Raw genomic sequence first — 21663 nt, 5'->3', positions numbered from 1 at the left:
TCTGTAAAACAGGAATAGTAAGAACAGCACCTATTTCATATGGTTGTTATAAGGATAAAATGACGATATCTGTAAAGTTTTTAGATCAGTGCCTGGGATGTAATAATCACTTCGTAAATATCTGTAAGAATATAAAAATCAAGTACTATGGTCTTTGGAAGGCTATGGACTTAATAATGAGAAAATTTGTTAAAATTCATCATTGCTCTTAGGAATGGCCAATAAAGGAAATGGGCCTTGACTCAAACGGGGGTTTGTGTTTCTCAATCTTAGCTCTCTTGAGTGTAGCCAAATTGTCTTTAAAATTTAAAAAAAATGGCCAGGCACGGTGGCTCATGCCTATAACCCCAGCACTTTCAGAGGCTGAGGCAGGCGGATCATGAGGTTAGGAGATCGAGACCATCTGGCCAACATGGTGAAACCCCATCTCTACTAAAAATACAAAAATTAGCTGGGCCTGGTGGCACATATCTGTAGTCCCAGCTACTTGGGAGGCTGAGACAGGAGAATCACTTGAACCGAGGAGGTGGAGGTTTCAGTGAGCTGAGAACATGCCACTGCACTCCAGCCTGCCAACGGAGCAGGACTCTGTCTCCAAAAAAAAAAAAAAAAAAAAAAAAAAAATAGCCCTGGCTTCCATCATATTTTTAGCCTTAAGTTCTCATCGGGTCTCATAAAATATTAACTTAGGCTGAGTATCTGCAATCAGATAAAACTCTCAGAACAAAAAATAAGATGGCATGCCTAAGAGCATTAAACCAAATCAATAATGTATAGTATTTAGACATAATTGTATAATATGCTTAAATGAAACATACCCAGTTTATTTTGTCTGAGGAAGTAGGACTAATTGGTTCCTAGTTTTTAAGCTCATCTGTCAAACCAGGAGGAACATCCTACCCTTAGATTGAGGCAGGTATCAACACTGGAGCCACAATGCTATCTGACCCTCCCAACGATCTCATCTATTCTTGCATTTTTCTCACTGAGAGAAAATGAAGGGAGGACTCAACACAAATGGAAATGGTTAAGTGAGAAATTTCCAAGAGCCTTCAGCTTTTCTGTGAAAGAATTTATTCTGCTCCCACCATCTTTACTGGGGCAGAAGAGCTGTGGCCTCTCTTACCGTATAACATTAAAAAGATAATGAGAGTCATTCACAATCCTTGGGGTGACATCCAGGGTCCTCCAAGTTAGGCCTCCCTCCCCCTTCCAGTCCAAGCTCTTGCAAACTCACTGCTCTTCAAATTCAACCCAGCCTCTTCTTTTCCTCTTACTTTTTTTCTCCACTTGGAATGGTTTCTCCACTCCCATCCCTAATCACCAAATTCCCAGCCTTTCCCCAAGCAGGGTTCAAACTCCACCTCCTTCATATGTAACCCTCCCTGACTCCTGGGGGAAGATTCTACCCTCTTCATCTCAATAACTTCAGCCCTTACACATTCTGCATAACATTGTGGTTACAATACTTGTACTTCTTCCTTATTAGGAAACAGGCATCTTGAATGCTGTAACCATGGCCTCTCTTCTCCTGCAGCCTTGCAGAAATACCCAACACATAGCCAGGACCTTGATAAGTCCTTAAGTATGCAGGGATGAAAAAAAAATCCCTCCTCTGAAAGGCCACATAGGGAACCTTAGAAAGGATCCTGAGAATGAGGGAAAAAGACATGGGCATCACGTTTAATCTCTGGCGGGTCTCCCAGTGGGGCACTACCAGCATTCTTCAAGTACAGGCAGGCCTCAGAGTCCAGTAAACCTCATTAGGAAAAGCGACTGTCATCGCTGTGCTCTGTAGCATGTCCCCTGACGGAAATCACTTTTGTATAATTGATTTGACATTGCTTAGAGCACGGACAAGAACACTGTTCTCTCAAGGGAATATCAATAGGCTTAATAGCACCGTCACCTGCTATAGTGTTTTCATTCAATCAGTAAAAGGAATCAGGGAGTGACCACAAGGTGCTAGACAATGGGTTAAATGTTGGGGAAATAAAAATGAATCACAACTGGTCTTTCATGCTATCTTATTTTATTTCTCAGAAACTCAAAGCACTTTTCAGGGCAATTCACCCTCACCACATCTGTACTATTATTTCTACTGTATATTCTGAAGCTAAACCAAAGACAACTTGAACACTCGTGAAGGAAAACAGAGGGTGTGGCTGCCATGAATGAGCTTATTTCTCACTAGGGCATGAACCATTTAGACAGAAACGCATCCTAGGAGGATAAACCAGGGAGCCCTAACCGCCTGAAAAGAATGAATTTTTCTGCAAAAGTTGTTGACTCACTTTCATTTCAAGCTTTGTGGCTGAGAATCTGAGACCCCCCACCAAATCCCTGTCCTTAGAACAACATTGCCTTGTTGCTCTTTTTCCACTTCAGTAGACCCACTGGCAGACAGGAGTACAGCCCAACCTGCCACTTCCAGGGACGACCCAGTGCCAGCCGGCTGCCAATCCCTCACTTAGAATCTAAATCACAGAGTGTCCACTCTTTTTGTTGCTGCTGTTGTTGAGATGGAGTCTTGCCCTGTCGCCCAGGCTGGAGTGCAATGGCACAATCATGGCTCACTGCAACCTCCACCTCCTGGGTTCAAGTGATTCTTCCGCCTCAGCCTCTTAAGTAGCTGAGATTACAGGAGCGCAACATCACACCTGGCTAATTTTTTCTATCTTTAGTACAGATGCAATTCACCATGTTGGCCAGGCTGGTCTGGAACTCCTGACCTCATGATCTGCCCGCCTCAGTCTCCCAAAGTGTTGCGATTACAGGCGTGAGCCACCGCACCCCGTGAGCGTCCACTCTTTGTACCGACCCGTTACCCTGGCCTTCTGTACTACTGAGAGCCAAGTATAACATTCACATCCAGGAAGACCAAAAGATCACTTGCCCTGCCTCAGTATCTGCAACTGTCATGGCCATCAGAAAGGCCAGCTTTGAGGACTGACGGGCGGACTGAGGGGCTCACCTGGCCCCTAGACATGGAGCTCTCTGGCCTCATCAGGAGACTTACCGATTCAATGAAGAGACTTGGAGTCCATCCCTATACAGCTGGAAATCATTTCTTTGACCCCCTAATACAGGCGTCCCCAAACTACGGCCCGCGGGCCGCATGTGGCCCCCTGAGGCCATTTATCCGGCCCCCCGCTGCACTTCAGGAAGAGGCACCTCTTTCATTGGTGGTCAGTAAGAGGACCACAGTATGTGGCAGCCCTCCAACGGTCTGAGGGACAGTGAACTGGCCCCCTGTGTAAAAAGTTTGGGGACGCCTGCCCTAATACATTCAAAACCAATTTGTAGTATGAACAAAAAAAATAAGGGAATTATTATATTTCAAGGGAATGATCTTACATTTCACAAGTTGAACACTAATAAATAACGTCTACAGGTTTGCCTGGTTTTTCATTAATTTTATGTATTGATGCATCATCAGAAATTTGCCCAGAGGCCCAACATCTTTCATAGATATGAGAGCATTAGAGGAGAGAGGAAGAAATAGAGCTTATCTTTAGTTAAGTGCTTTTTCAAATTACTTTTGTCCTTCAAGGATGTTACGATAAGGTTCATGATCTTTACTTTTCACTTATTCCAAATTGTAGAGGGGCAAATAATTCCATATCCACAAATTGCCCAGAAAACTGATTCTTAGTTTTCTATTAAAGCTATTTTTACAGCTGGGAGACAGAGTGGTTAACCCTATCCTGTCCTGTTTTATTTATTGTGATCAGAAAAAGATTTCTGCAATAATTTTTTTGTTAGCTATAATCACCTTCCACCTACCGGTTAATACATTTTATTATAAAAGCATATAAACAGTATCTTACTGAACTGCAATCCAGATTTAACAGTTGTGAAACTGTTATACGGTTATGTCAAGTGTTACTGTTACTGGAGGGATGTTTCACATTATACCAAGCAGCAAAAAAGTCCTCTGCTCAAAGGATGTCCATGGGTACCAAGGCACTGTGAAGGTGCAGCCATAGAGTAGAACTGAACTCTGGGCTGTTTGCCAAACTCACAGTATGTTCACGTGAGAAAGAAAACTGCATCACTAGGCTGCCATGCTGAGGGTAAGAAAGCAAAACTCAAACTCAAAGTCAAGGGCACTGAGCATATGCCGAAGACTGAGACAGCACTGAGAGCCCTGAACTAAACAGTGGACACTTCTGCTCCTGCTAGATGACAGGGTGTGACCACACCATGGGCTCTGACAAAGGGATTCAGATACAGCCACAGGAGAGTCTCTCCTGGGCAGAACTGTTCAGATGGCAGCTAGGGCTGGGGGGCTGGTTAGGGAGGAGGAGAGCCCATCATTAAGACCCACTGCATGTCCTCGAGGGTCACTGGCTGCAAGGCCAAACTAAACATAGGCCTCCGTGGAGGGGCTACCCTGCAGATTCTTCTCTGTCTTCTAGAGTCTTGAGTTAAAGAACCACAGGAGGCCTTAAAAAAACTTTTTTTTTAGTTTAAAATGCTTGTGGGTACATAGTAGGTGTATATATTTATGAGTTACATGAGATATTTTGATACAGAAATGCAATGTGAAATAATCACATCAGGGTAAATAGGCTATCCATCACCTCAACCATTTATCCTTTGTGTTACAAACAATTCAACTTACTCTTTTAGTTATTTAAAAATGTGTAATGATTTTTGACTACAGTCATCTTGTTGTGTTAGCAAATACCAGGTCTTAGCCATTCTTTCTATTTTTTGTACACATTAACCATCTCCACTTCCCCTCTACCTCCCTGGCCCCCACTGCCCTTCCCAGCCTCTGATAACCATCCTTTTGCTCTCCATGTCCTTGAGTCCAGTTCTTTTAGCTTTTAGCTTCTACAAATAACTGAGACTATGTGAAGTTTGTCTTTCAGTGTGCCTGGTTTACTTCACTTAACATAATGAGAGAAGGCCTTTTTTACACATGAACCAGGGACATCTTACATGACAATCAGTCAAAACTCTGGCATACAGAATAAGAAAAAATGAGGTAAGATTCTGTCCCTATTAAGCTTATTTCTATTTCAGTGTGCTTCTAATTACAGGAGGGCCTGGGGGCCTCTCCTAGGAAGGAAAAGTAAACAGACATATTGGTTGTTCTTAAATCCAGGGTGAAGATCATGTCTGTTCCAGAGGATGAACAAACTACCTCAAATCTGAGCTTCAAGTAAGTAGTGTACCATGATGTGAAATTTGTCAAGTGACTTTTATCCTTTCTTAAGAAACACACTTTTTAAAAAGGGGCAACATTTCTGTGAACTAATATAATGTGCTAAGATTCTCTTTTCTCCCTTGTTAACTTTAATGACGTTTACTTCATTTCTTTCAAAATGTTATTATTTTTATTATGCTTAACCATCTGGTCAACTGCTTTAGCAAGTAATTAAAAACCTACAGGAGTTTCAAATTTTAATTAGATTGTACAATTTTTGAAGAATGGGAAGGGGAACAATTTAATGGGTTTTTGGTTTTTTTTTTTTGGCTGGAAAGAATTATTTCTTTTTCTGTCTTATCATATCTTAAGATTATTTTTTAATTGAGGAAACTGAGTTTGAATTGAAGCTTTCTTAACAACAATACTGAAGGGCAGCTTTGGCCTGTGCACCAAATGTTTCCTTTAATGCATTCAGCACCAGCACTGAGGAACTCAAGCAAAGCATACAAAATGAGGGCAAATGCGTAGGTTAGAGTAGCTTAGTGGTTCCCATAATGAGGTCTACTCTGCCCTAAGGGCACATTCTCAGATCAGTCCCTAACCACTCAGATGGACAATCAGGGCCTTGAGCTGCAGAGCACAAGTGTGGTGTGAGCAGCCAAAGAGGAGCCAAAGTCCTGCAGCTCCTTCCTGCTCACAAGGAAGAAGATACAGGGTAGAGGGGAAGGAAAGAATGAACCCAGGAGATGAGTAAGGGCAGGATCCAGGCTGGCAGCCATGCCACAGCCCAGAGAACAATCCATCCAGGATGAGGTCCGAGGACAGCAGGCTCTCTGTAAGGAAGGTCTCTGGGAAAAACAGGACACAGAACTGGGAGAAAGGATATTAGGACAGAAGAGGGAAGGATAAGAAAAAGAACAACTAGAAATGCCCATAGAAACAGTAAGCAGTATGGAAAGGCAGGGTTCAAATAGAGGACAACCACTCAGAGACTTGAAGAAATGAAATGGGCTTCACCTAAAAGACAGCATGGGGAAGCAGCCTGATGACCCCAGGGATATGGTGGATAAGATGTGTCCCATGACAGCAAGGCAACGAAACAACTTCGGGGGTAAAAAGGCAGCCAAGTCATAAAATAAACCATGGCATGATTTTCACGCTGTATATGAAAGAAGAATCTACTTGAACTTGACTTTTAGGAAGTCTCTTTTGAACAGAACAAGAGTCATGACATTGGAAACAGAAATAAATGTAAGCACTATCCACTACTTGGTTCTACATAAAGCACAATAATGCCAACATTGCTTATTTGTTTTAGACTTTGTGAAACAATTAATACACAAAGACTAACTGAAGTTTGAAAAGAGAATATGTAACAACCTTGATCGTTTCAAAGTAAAAGAAGAGACCCAGAAACAGTTTGAAGGTAGAAGAGGGAAGAATAAGAAAGGGTAGGCATGCTAATGTCCTCATCTTTTAAAAAATTTTATTAAAACTTTTATTTTTTATGAGCAGGGTCTCACTCTGTGCCCAGGCTGGAGTGCAATGGTACGATCTTGGCTCACCGCAACCTCAACCTCTTGGGGCGCAGGTGGTCCTTAGCCTCCTGAGTAGCTGGGATTACAGGCACAGGTGGGCCAGCATGCCCAGACATTTTTTTTAGAGACAGGTTTTTGTCACGTTGGTCAGGCTGGTCTTGAACTCCTGCGCTCAAGTGATCTGACTGCCTTGGTCTCCCAAAGTGCTGGGACTACAGGAGTGAGCCACTGGGCCCAGCCCTAATGTCCTCACTATTAAAATTAGTGCAAAGAGAAAATGAAATGGAGACTTAGTGTATTGTTTAATGCTACAAAGTTAAACAAAAAAGAATAAAAACTAGTGACTTCACCATATTGAGCTGAAAGCGGAAGGGAAGTTAGAAGTGAGCTAAGTAGGTTAGTAGATAGAGGTTGCTAAGTCCACCTAGTACAGGTGAGAAGGTAGTGACTTGCCTGTAATTCCAGTACTTTGGGAGGCCAGGGTGGGCAGATCACTTGAGTCCAGGAGTTTGAGACCAGCCTGGGCAACAGAGCAAGACACTATCTCTACAAAAAATACAGTAATTAGCCAGGCATGGTGGCACGCACCTGTAGTCCCAGCTACTTGGAAGGCTGAGGCGGGAGCGCCTCTTGAGCCTGGGAGGTAGAGGATGCAGTGAGCTGTGATCGTGCCACTGCACTCCAGCCTGGATGACAGCATGAGACTCCTTCTCAAATTAGGAAAAAAAAAAAAAAAAAGGCTAAGTGTATAAAGCAATCAATAACAGCACATCATTTAGCACTGTAGGTAACAACTGTTTCAAAGTGATTGTTCCTCGGGAGCAGGGCTAAAATTACCTTGGAAGAGGATCAGTTCTTTTCATTGTAAGGTGTTTTAACTATGTGATATCTATGTATTTAACTTGATAATTTAAAAAAATTTGATTAACAGATTAAAAATATATAACTATATAAAATACCTTCAGATAACATTTTACAGGTAAGAACATACTGTGTAAGGATAGAGGCCTTCTAATGGAGTGAGGTGGGCACTGGCATCAGAGAGCATATCCCCTACTGGCTGGGGAAGACATGGTCACATTCCTAAGCCTAAAAACAGAAAATGAAATGCCCACCTCATAGGGTGATTGTGAGGATTAAATGAGAACATGGATTAAAGTGGTTAGTATGTGTCACCTGCTACAGTATTAGCCAAATATCCCCAAACAAGTTTATGCTCACACTGATCTCCATAAACTACACTTTACTCATTTACAAAATGAGGGTATTGCTTTTCTCTAGCCATCTCGGTAGGTCTGAGAATTGTTCAGGCTCATCTCCCAGAAACCTGCTGCCTAATCACGTCTTTCTACCTCTCACAATTCATGTAAAGCTTACTGTTTATAAGTCTATGGTTGCTCATGAGGGGAGTGAAACACAAATTGAGCTGAACAGATTATTTTATGAAACCAGCCTGGTAACTAAGAATGCTGTAATGGTTTTTTACATCTTTCCAGGTAAATAAATACAGAAGAGAACAGAGAGAAACTCATTATCAGACATATTGCTAGTCTTTGTAGACTGCAAGCTAACTATTTGTATAACTAGGTCATATGACATTAGTAGATTGTCCACAGCAGGATCTTTTTTTTTTTTTTTTTTTTTTAATTTCTTTGAGACAAGGTCTCACTCTTTCACCCAGGCTGGAGTACAGTGGCAAGACCATAGCTCACTGCAGACTAGATCTCCCAGGTTAAAGTGGTCCTCTTACCTCAGCCTCCCAAGTAGCTGGAACCACAGGCACATGCCACTGCCTCCAGATAATTAAAAAACCTTTTTTGTGGAGATGGGGTCTCACTATGTTGCCCAGGCTCATCTTGAACTCCTGGGGTCTAGAGATCCTCCTGCCTTGGCTTCCCAAAGTGCTGGGACTATAGGCATAAGCCAGTGTGCCTGGCCCTGTCTTGACACTAATAACAAACAAAATACAAAGATCTTCACAGTAAGAAACATCTCTCTAAAGATCTCACAGCATCTTTAAAAACAACATAAATATTATTTCATTAAAAAAAGACATGGTTTAAACTAACAAGCTTTTTCAAAGATGAATTCCAACTGATTGGATTGCCTATATTATCTTGTGATTTAAAAAAAAGAAATCCAAATAAGTTATTTAACCCCAATTAACTAAAATAGACTTCTGTAACATTCAAGGAAGCATACGTCTTCCTGTTACCATAGCAATGGCTGAGCTAGGCACTACTTTCTAGTGATGGAACTGCCAAAACAATCCACCTGGGTGAATGTGTGTGTTTTATACATGTAGGGAGCTAAGAAGGAGAGAAGATGACCAGAAGATGACAGCAAGGTACCCTGACGAGCAACACCTTGGTCCAGGGGCAGGGAGAGGAAAGCTTTCCTGCATACGCTGGCACTAAAGTGTTCCCACACAGCTCGCACATCTTGTCCCTTCCTCTCTCCCTATCTCACTATGTTCCGTGTTTGCGAACATGAAACCCAGTAACTGAAGCAATGGGAAAGTGAAAGAGTTAAATGAACTGAATTATGAACTACTGAATAAACAGAGAGAATGACTTTTTCTCAGGCTATCTCATGACATCACTTTCTTCCCTTTAAATGACAATTTGGAATGGGAATACAGAATCTGTGTGGAAAGCAGTAGAGACCTTGCTAGGGATTTAGCATTGTGTGGCAGGTATAAAAGCAGAGCACAACATGAGAAATGGGAGCAGCAGCAATTTCACTGAAACAGGTCACTTAGTTCCCTCCACCTTTTTCTGATCTGAATTCCTGTTTCACTGAACATTTGCTGCGTAAAGTTATAAAGTATATTTGTGGCATTACTGATTGAGATCTTTAAAAGTAGTGCCTGTATTAGAATTTAAACAAGCTTCTAGACCCAGCTACCAGCAGATGAGAAAGACAAGAACACCATCATCACCACCTTGGGGATGAACACAGCAAAATTCCAGAAGGTGGGAAATTCTACAGCCTCCCTACTCAAAGTGTAGTTCACAGACCAGCCACATTGTTATCACCTGGGCACTGGTTAAACTTGTGGACTCCCAGACCCCACCCAAGGTCTGCTACATCAGGATCCCATCCCCATTTAAGAATCTGTTGTTCTACAGGACAAACCAATAAACCAAAACAAAAACATATACAGAAACACACACAGAGAGACAGAGAGAGATGGAAAGGGAGCCCAGAGTTATATCTGCTGAATGCAATGGTACATGCTGTTCAGATTGTGATTCGAAAAATAATTATGATAAATATTCACATGCATGTTAATGTTTAAATAGGTATTTGGGGAAATGAAGAGATGTAATAACATAAAAAGGTTTGAGAAAATATATAAGGTATATGTAATTTTTAATGGAGTGACAGTTTGTAATTCTGTAAGTATGCTAACCAAAGGCTAAATGACACTGGAGATTATCACTGGATAATTTTACATGTTCCTAAGTAGAACCCTAGTACTCCAGTGCTAAGAAAAAGGCAAACATTTTTGTTGAAATGGATTACATTAACCAACCTATGAAAACCTATCTGCAGTACTACTTGATCACTGAAGAAACCTATCTGCAACACTACTTGATCAAGGAAGAAATCAGGAGATGACAGATATCCCCAGAAAAGTAGGTGAGAGTTGAAAAAAAGTGGCTTGGGGCAAGTCACCAATTCTAGGTAGACTCATCTGCAAAGAGACAAATAACAGCTCCTGTGCCTAGAGCAAGAACAGATGTGAAGGTGACCTGTATATTGAAAAACACTAGTCAACTGTTACTTGCGTTTTTAAAAAAACACAGAGGTAATCTGGTCTACAAGTATGAGCTTTTGTTTTTCTTTCTTTCTTTCTTTCTTTTTTTGATTCAGTTCTCACTCTGTCACCCAGGCTTTGGTGCAGTGGCTCAATCATGGCTCACTGAAACCTTGACTTCCTCAGCTCAAGCAATACTCTCACCAGCCTCCCAAACAGATGGGACCACAATCATGTATCACCATGCCTGGATACGTTTTTAATTTTTTGTAGAGATGGGGTCTTATTATGTTGCCCAGGCTGGTCTTGAACTCCTAGGCTCAAGTGATCCTCCAGGCTCAACCTCTCAAAGTGCTGAGATTACAGGTGTGAGGCACTGTGCCTGGCCAAGCATGAGCTCTGGAATCAGACAGGATCCTTGTATCACAGAACCAGCCCATATTGAAAAGGAGCAAGTGAATAAGCATCTCATAGTCCCAATTTCTCATCTGTAAAATGACATAACACCCGCTGTAGTAGACTGTGTTATAGTCCAGCTTTCCACCTGCTTTGTTTCTCACTAGCCCCTTCCTGCGCAGCCCCTGCAGGAGGGTTAAATGATCTATCCATTGATGCTAGTTCTGGCAAGTGACTTCTGTGGCACAGGGAACATGCATGGAAGTGGTACTTGTTCCTCTGGAGCAGGAGCCTTAACAGTCATCTTGTGAATCTGCCACCACTGCCTTCCCTCTGCAGTGACAATGCGAATGACCCAGATGGCAGCTGTTCCTTTGGCTGAGCCCCAAGAGTCGGGAAGTACAGTATCTACCTTCATGTGAGCTTCAGTTAATACCTTCAAAAAGGTACTATGCAGGCCAGGTGCAGTGGCTCATGCCTGAAATCTCAGCACTTTGGGAGGCTGAGGTGGGTGGATCACTTGAGTCCATGAGTTCGGAAAAAAAAAACAAACAAAAAAAAAACCAGCCAGGTGTGTGGTGTGTGCCTCTAGTACCAGCTACTTGGGAGTCTGAGGTGGGAGGATCACCTGAGCCTGGGAGGTGGAGGCTGCAGTGAGCTGAGATCTGCACTCCAGCCTGGGTAACACAGTAAGACCCTGTCTCAAAAAAAAAAAGTGACTATGTAATAAAATATGACCATCTCCAGTTTCTCATCTGCGTTGCCCTTAAAATCCCCTATACGTCCATAACGCATTTCTGTGCCCAAACGTTGCTTTGGAAGCCTATACCTTAAAGAATTAAAAATAGGTCATTCTGGCATGTTGTCTATTTTGAATCAAACACAATGAAAAAACCAGCAAGTGTAACAACTCTGACCTTCATTTGATTTCTTAAAAACAAGTGATGAGGCCAGGAGCAGTGGCTTCTGCCTGTAATCCCAGCACTTCGGGAGGCCAAGGCAGGATGATCACTTGAGGGCAATAGTTTGACACCAACTTGGGCAATATAGGGAGAACCTGGTCTCTATAAAAATAAAAAAATTGCCGAGCATTATGGTACAGGCCTGTAGTCCCAGCTAATCAATAGGCTGAGGCAGTAGGATCACTTGAGCCCAGGTGTTCAAGGCTACAGTGATCTATAATTAGGCCAATGCACTTCAGCCTGGGTGACAAAGTGAGATGCTGTCTCAAACAACAACAACAACAACAAAAACAAAACCAACCCCCACCCCTGCTGGCAAATTTAAAAACAAACAAACGAACAAAAACCAGGAGATAAAATTCTTGTATGAAAGGTGCCTGCCCAAATGTTAGAAGAAAAACAATGTTCTTATCATCAAGGGCAAGACGTTGAGACAGACAGAATTCTATAAAAGCCTTATTAAAATAACTCTTGTCTTTAAGTCTTCCAACATGATTTAGTTGCTTTTTCACAACTTACTATTCTTTGTCCAATTCGCTATAAACTGCTTAATTGCTTCTCGGAATCTCATTTCCTTATGAAGGCTTCTGTGCCATGTAAAACCTGAATGAGCTTTTAACACAAACTCACACAACTTGTATTAAATTTGCATGCTTTTTTCTTATTAATCTGTCTTCTGTCAATCTAGTTCTCAGGTCCAGCCAGAAAGAAATCCTAAATGGGAAGAGATAAAGTTTTTTCTTTCCTACACCCCAATTAAATGGCCTTGTAAATTCTAGCCTCTCCTGACTATGCAAAACTTAAAATCCCTAATCTAACTTACCCAAGGCGTACAAAGTTACAAGATCATTTACACAAACATAAAGGATAAAAAAATGCTGAATGAGTCTGCATTTTTTAAAAAATTAATTTGGCTTAAAATACAATTGGAAATACGAATAGTTTTTAGTTCCTGCAATGGAAGAATGTCTGCCTTTTTGCTATTTCATATGAATTTCTTCAGTTTTATATCATCATTCTTAGAATAATTCTTAAGTATTTAATTCTTAATTTAGTTTTTCTCATTTCACTTACTAATTTTCAACATCTGTGTTATTTGTATTACTTAAAATATTTTGAAACAATCTAAACTATGGAAGAATCCCAGAAAATGTGCCTCTTGGCAGGTGTGTGAATAGGGTAACTCACAGGGGTGTTGAGTGATCTACTTCAACTTTGGGAATATTCCATTTCCCAATCACTTTTTAACTCATGGCACTCATACTGAGATAAGCAGCCAGCAGCAGAACATCCCGCATTTATTTGTCAACCATTTTAAAACACATTTCTGGGTCTAGGCTTTCACTCCAATGAAGTCGTGAAAGCAACAAAGCATATATCCACCAAACCATGTCGACTCTTTTAGACACGGTGAGCCGCTATTTAAATACATGGCAAAACCAGTGAACAATTTCTGAAACAGAAATAAGAGTTCTAAAGTTGGCTTTTAGCTCATATGCAATATGGGAGAAATGCTAAACAAAATTTGTTTTTATTGTTACTTTTTGGGTTGCCAAATAGTTACCTGCAAAGTTATTTTTCTAATCAAAGTTGTCATTTGTCTATGTCCAAACACATCCATCAGAAGCCTGGAGTAGTATCAGTTTTGGGATAACTTACGAAGAGAGGACATGCTGGAGGTGCCCCGAAGAAACTGGTGCAAGCCATCGTCACTGTCACTGGAGCTGGCTATACTGTTCCTCATTTCCAGCATGGAGATCTGTGTGCAGAGGCTGAGCTGATGTTCCAGCTTTTTGGCTTTCTATAAAGCAAAGTTTTAAGCTTTCTGAGATTCATGGGAGGTGAATCATATATTCCATTTAAGCAACATGTGGTTTTCCTAGAAATACGTTAGTGCATAAAAAAAAAAAGTACCTGATACATATTAGGTGGCCAATACACATAAGCTATGATTTTTATATTACCTGTTACTATAAATGTATTATAAAAAATCAAATATACCCAAGTCTATTTATAATAAGCTAAATAATTAACTGAAATAATAAGCACCAGCTTAATTTGGCAAACAGCCCAGACAAAATGATTTTGAAAGGACACATACACGCATTGTCACTGGGTAACAGCACTTATCACAGAAACGATGTTTTTAAAAATTCTCTCTTGAAATCATTTTAATTTCTTTCTAAAAAGATACGGGGAAATTAAGATCAAATTGAAAATTGTTGAAGATCTATGCAGCTCTGAAATTCTACATCTCTCCTTTCACCTTCTGGAATGACCAGGAAGATAAGCAAGACTGGAAGACACCAGGGTTTGAAGGCCAGCTTCCTGATCAGTGGGAGCTGTCAGCCTTTCTCTGTCTGCAAACCTTCAGCTGCCCTGTCCTCCCTAACCTACTCCATCCCTCACTCCCTCTCACTCCTTTACCATCTTCCTTAAAAGGCTCTTGAGGAAGAGGGTGCCTTATCACCACAAACACTAGTCTCTCAGAGTTATAGACTCCTTCCTAAGTAACAGCAAACTTTACCATTACAAAATACTTTCTCCTTTCAAGATTACAAGTGTCCTCAGTGCATTTAACATATGGCTAGTTACTAAAAACTCAGGAAAACATATTTCATAAAGTGAAATATACCTCATATACATATTTATTTAACAAAACAAACTCAGAAAACACTCACTTTATCATTTAAGGTGGGATCATTCAATGAGTAGAGCTTATTTGTAATGTCTTTTCCAATAAGATACCTAAAGATTTCATATAAGAAAGGTTCTGATTCCAGAAAGTATGTTAATCTTTCTCTTGACCAGCATAAAAATCTGCAGTTATCATCTGCAATAATGGTGACCTGCCAAAGAAACAAGCATGCAAAGAATAAAGTACATCTATGTATATGAATTATGACTATAATGATTTATCAGACAAAAGTAGGAATGATTTACTGGACATTATCATACCAATGATTTATCAAATTAAAATAAGACACAATGCACATAAGCTTCTATATCTACAAAATTATGTTTTTTTAAGCCCCAAAATTATGTTTTTAAAAAAGCTCCAGACTAAATAAAAGCAAATTCTCTAGGTTTCACTGTTGTTTTGTTTTGTGAGATCTGGTGACAGAAGAATGGCCACTGTATTGATACCACTGCTGAAACATGTATTTAACTGTGAATGCCACTGGACATATCACTTACATGAACTACTTCTTTGTACCCTGTACATTACAATGTGGTTCAAAAATACAGCTTCAAGCAGATGAACTGAGGTTAAGATTCATGAAGCAAGCTGTAGAATAAAGACCTTCTGCCCATCCAAATCTGAAATCATACACTGAAGATTGAGAATGCTTCAAGGACCCCGGCTGTTGCTGATGAATATGGCTGTTGCTGATGAATATGGTCCTTCTGTCATAGGTGTTTTGCAAGTGTCACATTTCAAGGTTAGATCTAGGGTAGCCCATTAGAAATATTCACAGATACCCCTAAATTAGCTCAAAACTAAAAATCATGTCCCCTTTCCTTCAGTATTGTACATATGAAAGCAGAAAGGTAGTATAACTATATGACACAGAGCTCAAGTATCCTTCAAATAAATCCCTTCACCAGAGTGAGGTGCTATGACCTCACAGCTCAATGCCAGGAAGCCATCCCTCCCCTGTAGTCCTCTCCCATCAGTTAACACTCCTGCAAGCTTCATTATGGCTTAAATCCTATCATTAAATCCAAGCTCAACAAGCTGAAATCTGATCATTAGCAAATTAAGAATGTCTGGGTCAACGTCTCTAGGAAAAAAAGCTTCTGTTTATTACATCAAAAGTAGGAATCCCCCAAACCAAACATATTTGTTTTTAAGAAATGCATCAGCATCTAAGACTTGATAAAACACTAAATCTCATTCATTCTTTCGATACACATAGCTAGAAACTCTTCAAGGTATGAGGTTACAATGGTGAACAAGAAGGACAAGATGTTTGTCCCTTGAAGCTTACATTCTAGTGGAGAAGGCTGATAATTAATAAAGAAATATGACAATTTTAGGTGGCAGTAAGTGTTTTGACATCTATAGAGCAGGGGGAAGTGGCCGAGAATGACTAGTGGGTGACAGTTGCACATAATGCCACTCACTTTGTATACGTACTTTTAAACTTTAAGGTGCTTCCATATCTATCACGTAAGTGGATCCTCGAAAGTCCCTTCAAAATAAGACAAGTAATATTCTTCCCCATTTTTCAGATGCCAGATGAGAACAACCAAAAAACTTACTCCCAAACACACATTAATTAGTAGTAGAGTGGCTTTACAAAACATACGAAAATCAGCCAGGCATGGTGGCACATGCCTATAGTCCCAGCTACTTGGGAGGCTGGGGTGGGTAGATCACTTGACCCTAGGAGCTCAAGAGCAGCCTGGGCCAACATGGTTAAAACCCCATCTCTACTAAAAATACAAAAAATTAGACGGGTGTAGTGGTGGGCACCTGTAATCCCAGCTATTGAGGAGGCTGAGGCAGGACAATTGCTAGAACCTGGGAGGTTAGGGGCTGCAGTGAGCCAAGACTGCGCCACTGCACTCCAGCCTGGGTGACAGAGTGAGACTTCATCTCAAAAAAAAAAAAAAAAAAAAAAAAAAATTAGTGATAGAGTGGTAGAGTGAGCACTTTTAACTTTCAGCCCAAATGTATTTTTCCACCAGGTCAAAATCTACCCAATACGTCCAACACGCATCAAGACTATTACATAGAAAGTATTTCTGCCTAGTGACCACAAGGCTGGCTGTGCAGTCCATCAAGAGCACCTCATACGGAGAACGGCTGAATACATGTCATGAGGCCTGCACTCTAGTGGAGGAGGCTGCTAATAAAGAAACAGGATGCCAAAAAAAAAGGGCAGGGGGGAGATTTACAAAAAGAGGAGTATAAGCAAACCGCCCCTGGGGAATTCCCACAAACAGTAGGAGGCAGGTGTGTAAATAGTCCACAGCAGTAGTAACAGAACAGTGAGCATGGGGTACTCATGAGGATGACCGCCCAGCCACAGACCCAAGTGCAAGAGAGTACTGATGCCCCTTCGTTGTGCAAAGATGTCACTCGGGACTATGGAAAATAGTGGGAGAAGGAATTAAAAGAGGAGATGGAAATCATCTAGGAGATGAAGAAATTATATTTAGGTGACACATAAGGCCGTTGACTTTTCTTCAACCATCTGAATTACCTCAAGTTTCCACTGAGGCAATGAAACTTTTATGATGGCACTGTAATTTCCTTAGCAAATTCACTTTTTATTGATGGTTAAAAAATTACTTTGGCTAACGCCCTTTTCAGCCTTAGCCCACCTGCACCCAGGTGAATAAAAAGAAAAAGGAGAAAAAGAAAAAAATTACTTTCAACCTGATTATTATTGAATATAAATTTAGTAACAGTATTCAAATAATAAGCTGTACTTACTACATATGAGTAATTTACGGGCCCATAAAAACACAGATTCAGTCAGAAGCCACCAGTTAGAGTGCTGACTGAGGTCATTTTACTTGATACCTAATGCCTCATTTCTACCAAACAGTTTTATTTAACGATTTCCTGTCACAACAGTGAAGCAAAGTGTATTTTTTATGAGATAAAGCAATATAAGAATTTTGGAAGTTTCCATAAAATAAATTTACTTCTTATTAGGTACTTCAGTGGTGCTATGCGAGTCCTTGTCAAGAATTTTACTGAAGAAATAAAAGTAAATATGGCAACAGAAGACATAAAAGGACATCTTTCGGGTTGAGAATTAGACTAAGCATTTGCAAACAGGTTTGCCATGATGGCCACAAGGCACTGGATCAGTTCCTCCCTTTAGATTCCAAACCAATTCTACAGCCTGTCACCAAGAGAAGACATTGGCTCCACTGCTGGAAACAAAGGTGTCTGAGGGATCTGCCTCGTGTGCTAGAATCAGAAACCACAGTCTGGCAAGAGGGCTGGCTGACTGTCATGAGGAAATAATTTAATACTTTTTACAAGCATCATATTGCATTTCATACACAAGAACACTAAAATGTCCGTGAAGTGGTCATTCAACTGATGCTAGAGTTCTCCTAAGCACTAAAACAACATAGAATCAAAAGTGGCAGAGGCAAGTGCTTCACAGCTCCACCAAAATATTTACTTAATATTGAGATGACGTTTTCTTTAAATACCATTAAAACTCAGTGCTCATTTCTTTTACAACAGCATGAATATATGCCAGCAAGACATCCCTCTCCCCTTAAAGTCAATACAGCTTTGATTTTTGGGCTCTGCAACACCAGGACATGCTATTGGCTATGGGAAGGCAACAGCATGAGATAGAATACAAAAGCAAAGCTTGTAAATAGTAAAGTTTACTTAACATAAAACATCTGCATAAAGAAGAAGAAACCAAACAAAACACCACTTTTATTTATTTATTTTTTCTGAGAGAGAGTCTCACTCTGTCACTCAGGCTAGAGTACAGTGGTGTGATCTCAGCTCACCGCAACCTCCGCCTCATGGGTTCAAACGTTTCTCCTGCCCCAGCCTCCTGAGTAGCTGGGATTACAGATACCTGCCACCACACCCAGCTAATTTTTGTATTTTTAGTAGAGACTAAGTTTCATCATGTTGACCAGGCTGATCTCACCTGCGTGACCTCAGGTTATCCACCTGCCTCAGCCTTCCAAACTGCTGCGATTACGGGCATAAGCTACCATGCCCAGCCTACTTTTATCTTTTGTAATAGTAATACTCAAGATTCTATCAATACTTATAAATAGGAACTCTGGCCTGTAAGCACCAGAATGACTATAAGTACCTAGGGATAACAAACTGTAAGTTTAGGGTCTGTTTTCTCAGCTCTATCACTATATGAATTACTACATATTTACCTGAGCAACACCTGCTGTGCAATCTCAAGGGACAGTCATTGACTCCACTTGCCTTCTCTTTCCTCCTTTTCATCCTATTGTACAATTCATGAGCAACCTGACCACAGAACGAATTTAAAGAAAGAAAAAATCAAGGGAAGTAGCTCCTCATCAAACACTTCTGGCCAGAGTTAGGAAAAGACAAGCTTAATAGGTAAAAAGTGTGAGGGTGGAGAAGCCTGACAGCTGATTTCAAGCATCCTCTGCCATTGGCACAAGTAGCGAGAAGTTGGCTCTGGGAGCATGTGACATTTTTCATTTGGGAACTTGCATAGGTAAGTAGCAATATACATACTCCTACACAGATGTGTAACAGCTATTTATTACTCCCGAGGATCTGCCAACAGGAACATTTTGTAAACAATCAAAGTACAATCTCTCCCAAGGGCTTACTTTGATGGCTCCAGTTGTATAGGACACAGGCTTGATGATGCTAGTTTTAATCTACTGACCAATCAGGAAATCCCACATAAGACTCTATGCAGAAAAAAGCTGATTGGTATTAAGAAAAGCTGAATACATTTTCTTCATCCAGCTACAGTACTAAAAATTTTGGATCACGATTTTGGAATCTTTACAGTAATTATTGGGAATAATTCTCAACTACCAAAATCCAATCCCTAGACCCCAAGAAGAAAGAGAACTGTAGCTAGTGAGAGGAATTCCTTTTTTTTTTTTTTAACTTAATTATAAATATAATCAGTGGAAAAGATAGTATGTTACTATTTCTGGCCTCTTGGCAACCACTTGATTCTGGAAACAGAGGTTCAATTCCCACCCCATCCTCAAATCTCAGTCTCTTCAGGATTATATAAGATAGTTATCACACAAAACCACCTGCTACCATACACAGAGAAATACAGGCAAAAGATAAACGTCGGGCTTTGGAACAAGAAACTGTAAAAAGATCACAGGAAAGAAGGAGAGAAAAAAGATATGGCCCTGCACCAGTTTGTAGATGGTGGTGATTAAAGATAAAATAAGAACATAAATCTCACAGCAAAGCTAACCCTCGCAACAACAAAGTAAGAGTGTAAACAGAGGAGCCAGGACACAGCATTTGCTGTCTCCTTCTGTATCGTAAACCCAGCCAGCTTGGGAAGAATGTCGCAAAAGAGTGAATCTATATGCAATCTTTTAGTAAATGCACGTAACTAACAAGGTGCATTTACTCAGGCCAGTCATTCAGGAAGGGTGGGAGCAGGGCAGGGCTGAAACCATAGTAAATGATATAAACTAAACTGTATGTCTGTAAATGTTCTTTTATCTCCACTTTTGTGGCATCCCAAATGGTATAGCATCTCAAAATGAGACTCTAAGATTCTGTCATCAAGAAACACTAACATTTTTTTCTCCATCAGGTAGTAACAGCCTCTTCATTTCAATTTCGTCCCTAAATAGATTTACCTTCTTGCCCACAAGCAATCCTGTGCTCAGGATATTTCCTTACTGCTGTTAATCCAGAGGCTATGACTTAAAAAACCTCTCATCTATTTATTTTCTTGGTTAATTTCCTTTCAATAACAAGGTGAATGAATAAAATAGGAGGGCTGGACACTTACAGAAAGAATCAGAACAAAGTGCCATGTAATGGAGTAATCTGTTTTAACACAAAAGGAATCACACTAAGTAGTCCACGTTCAAATTACTGCCATTACGAAGAATTTCCTTCTTTGTCCTTAAACATATTCATTAAGTCTCAAAGAGTTTAGTGATTCGATTTTTTTTCGTAAGAATTAACTAAATTCCTTAAGGTAAAGCCAGTTTTCTGTTTTTCCCCAATAAATATCAATTACATGACTTAGGAACACTAATTATCTACAACTCACATTTTCCTTTTTGCTAACAAAAATATTAGATATTTTGTATGAAAAAAAATATAAAAATTCAAATTAGCAAAAAAAAGGTTAAAAAAGCAATCAAATACAGTCTAGAGGCCGGGCGCGGTGGCTCAAGCCTGTAATCCCAGCACTTTGGGAGGCCGAGGCGGGTGGATCACAAGGTCAAGAGATCAAGACCATCCTGGTCAACATGGTGAAACCCCGTGTCTCTACTAAAAATACAAAAAATTAGCTGGGCATGGTGGCGCGTGCCTGTAATCCCAGCTACTCAGGAGGCTGAGGCAGGAGAATTGTCTGAACCCAGGAGGCAGAGGTTGTAGTGAGCCAAGATCGCGCCATTGCACTCCAGCCTGGGTAACAAGAGCGAAACTCTGTCTCAAAAAAAAAATACAGTCTAGAAATAACATTATAACAAAATTCGAATATATCTTTCTTGAACATTTTCTGTACATATACACAATATTTTTTTAAGTTTTTTTATGCCCTATGGCAACTTGTTTTTTTCCCCAGTGACTCATAGATGGTGTTTCTATTAATATCCTTTGGACTTTGAGTGAGATACAAACTAGTTTCAATCTCCTAAAAAATCATGTGAAAACATACCTGGAATTTTTCACCTTTGTGCATCTGAGTTGATCTAAATTCAGGAGAATCTATAAAGGCACAGGGGTAAATGTTATGCAGAAAATGTCCTCGATAGGAGACCTTCATTCTGATAACAGAAATTAGTGTTAATAAAGGCACTATTTCACAAATAACATGATAATCCTTAAAACTGCTATCATCTTATGCGATTTTGTTTTGTAGTAAAGTTTTTAAAATTCCACAGATGATTGACATACCTAAAAGCACTTCTTTAAGCACAAGTATTTCAAAAACTAACATTAGAAAAAAGCAGTGTCCATTACTGAGCCAGATATATGTCGTCTAGTGGTTATTATTGCTCTTATAAAGGAATTGACTATATAATTTGTTACTCAAGCTGGGATACTTCTGAGAGGGAAAGAAGTGTCATTAATAACAATGCCAGCACAACAGAAACTGGCTCTCTCCCCAGAAGGCTGATATTCCTAGA

At 40.3% G+C, this 21663-nt stretch overlaps 1 protein-coding gene across 3 annotated transcripts in view; it reads right to left on the bottom strand.

Annotated features, from left to right (window-relative positions):
• The window catches only part of POPDC1 (popeye domain cAMP effector 1), a 39520-nt gene that overhangs the window by 5310 nt on the left and 12547 nt on the right, over nucleotides 1-21663 (bottom strand). For all 3 annotated transcript variants that reach the window (XM_074397660.1, XM_003935922.4, XM_010346434.3), the window contains 3 exons: nucleotides 21192-21300; nucleotides 14502-14669; nucleotides 13480-13621 (listed from right to left, as the gene is read on the bottom strand). In XM_074397660.1, the coding sequence (XP_074253761.1) occupies nucleotides 13480-13621; nucleotides 14502-14669; nucleotides 21192-21300 (419 nt within the window). The remainder of the gene's footprint in view (nucleotides 1-13479; nucleotides 13622-14501; nucleotides 14670-21191; nucleotides 21301-21663) is intronic.

This window comes from Saimiri boliviensis, chromosome 4 (genome assembly GCF_048565385.1).
Source record: "Saimiri boliviensis isolate mSaiBol1 chromosome 4, mSaiBol1.pri, whole genome shotgun sequence".
NCBI classification, from domain to species: Eukaryota; Metazoa; Chordata; class Mammalia; order Primates; family Cebidae; genus Saimiri; species Saimiri boliviensis.
Note: the sequence above shows the minus strand (reverse complement) of the source record. Positions and strands in the feature narration are given on the sequence as shown.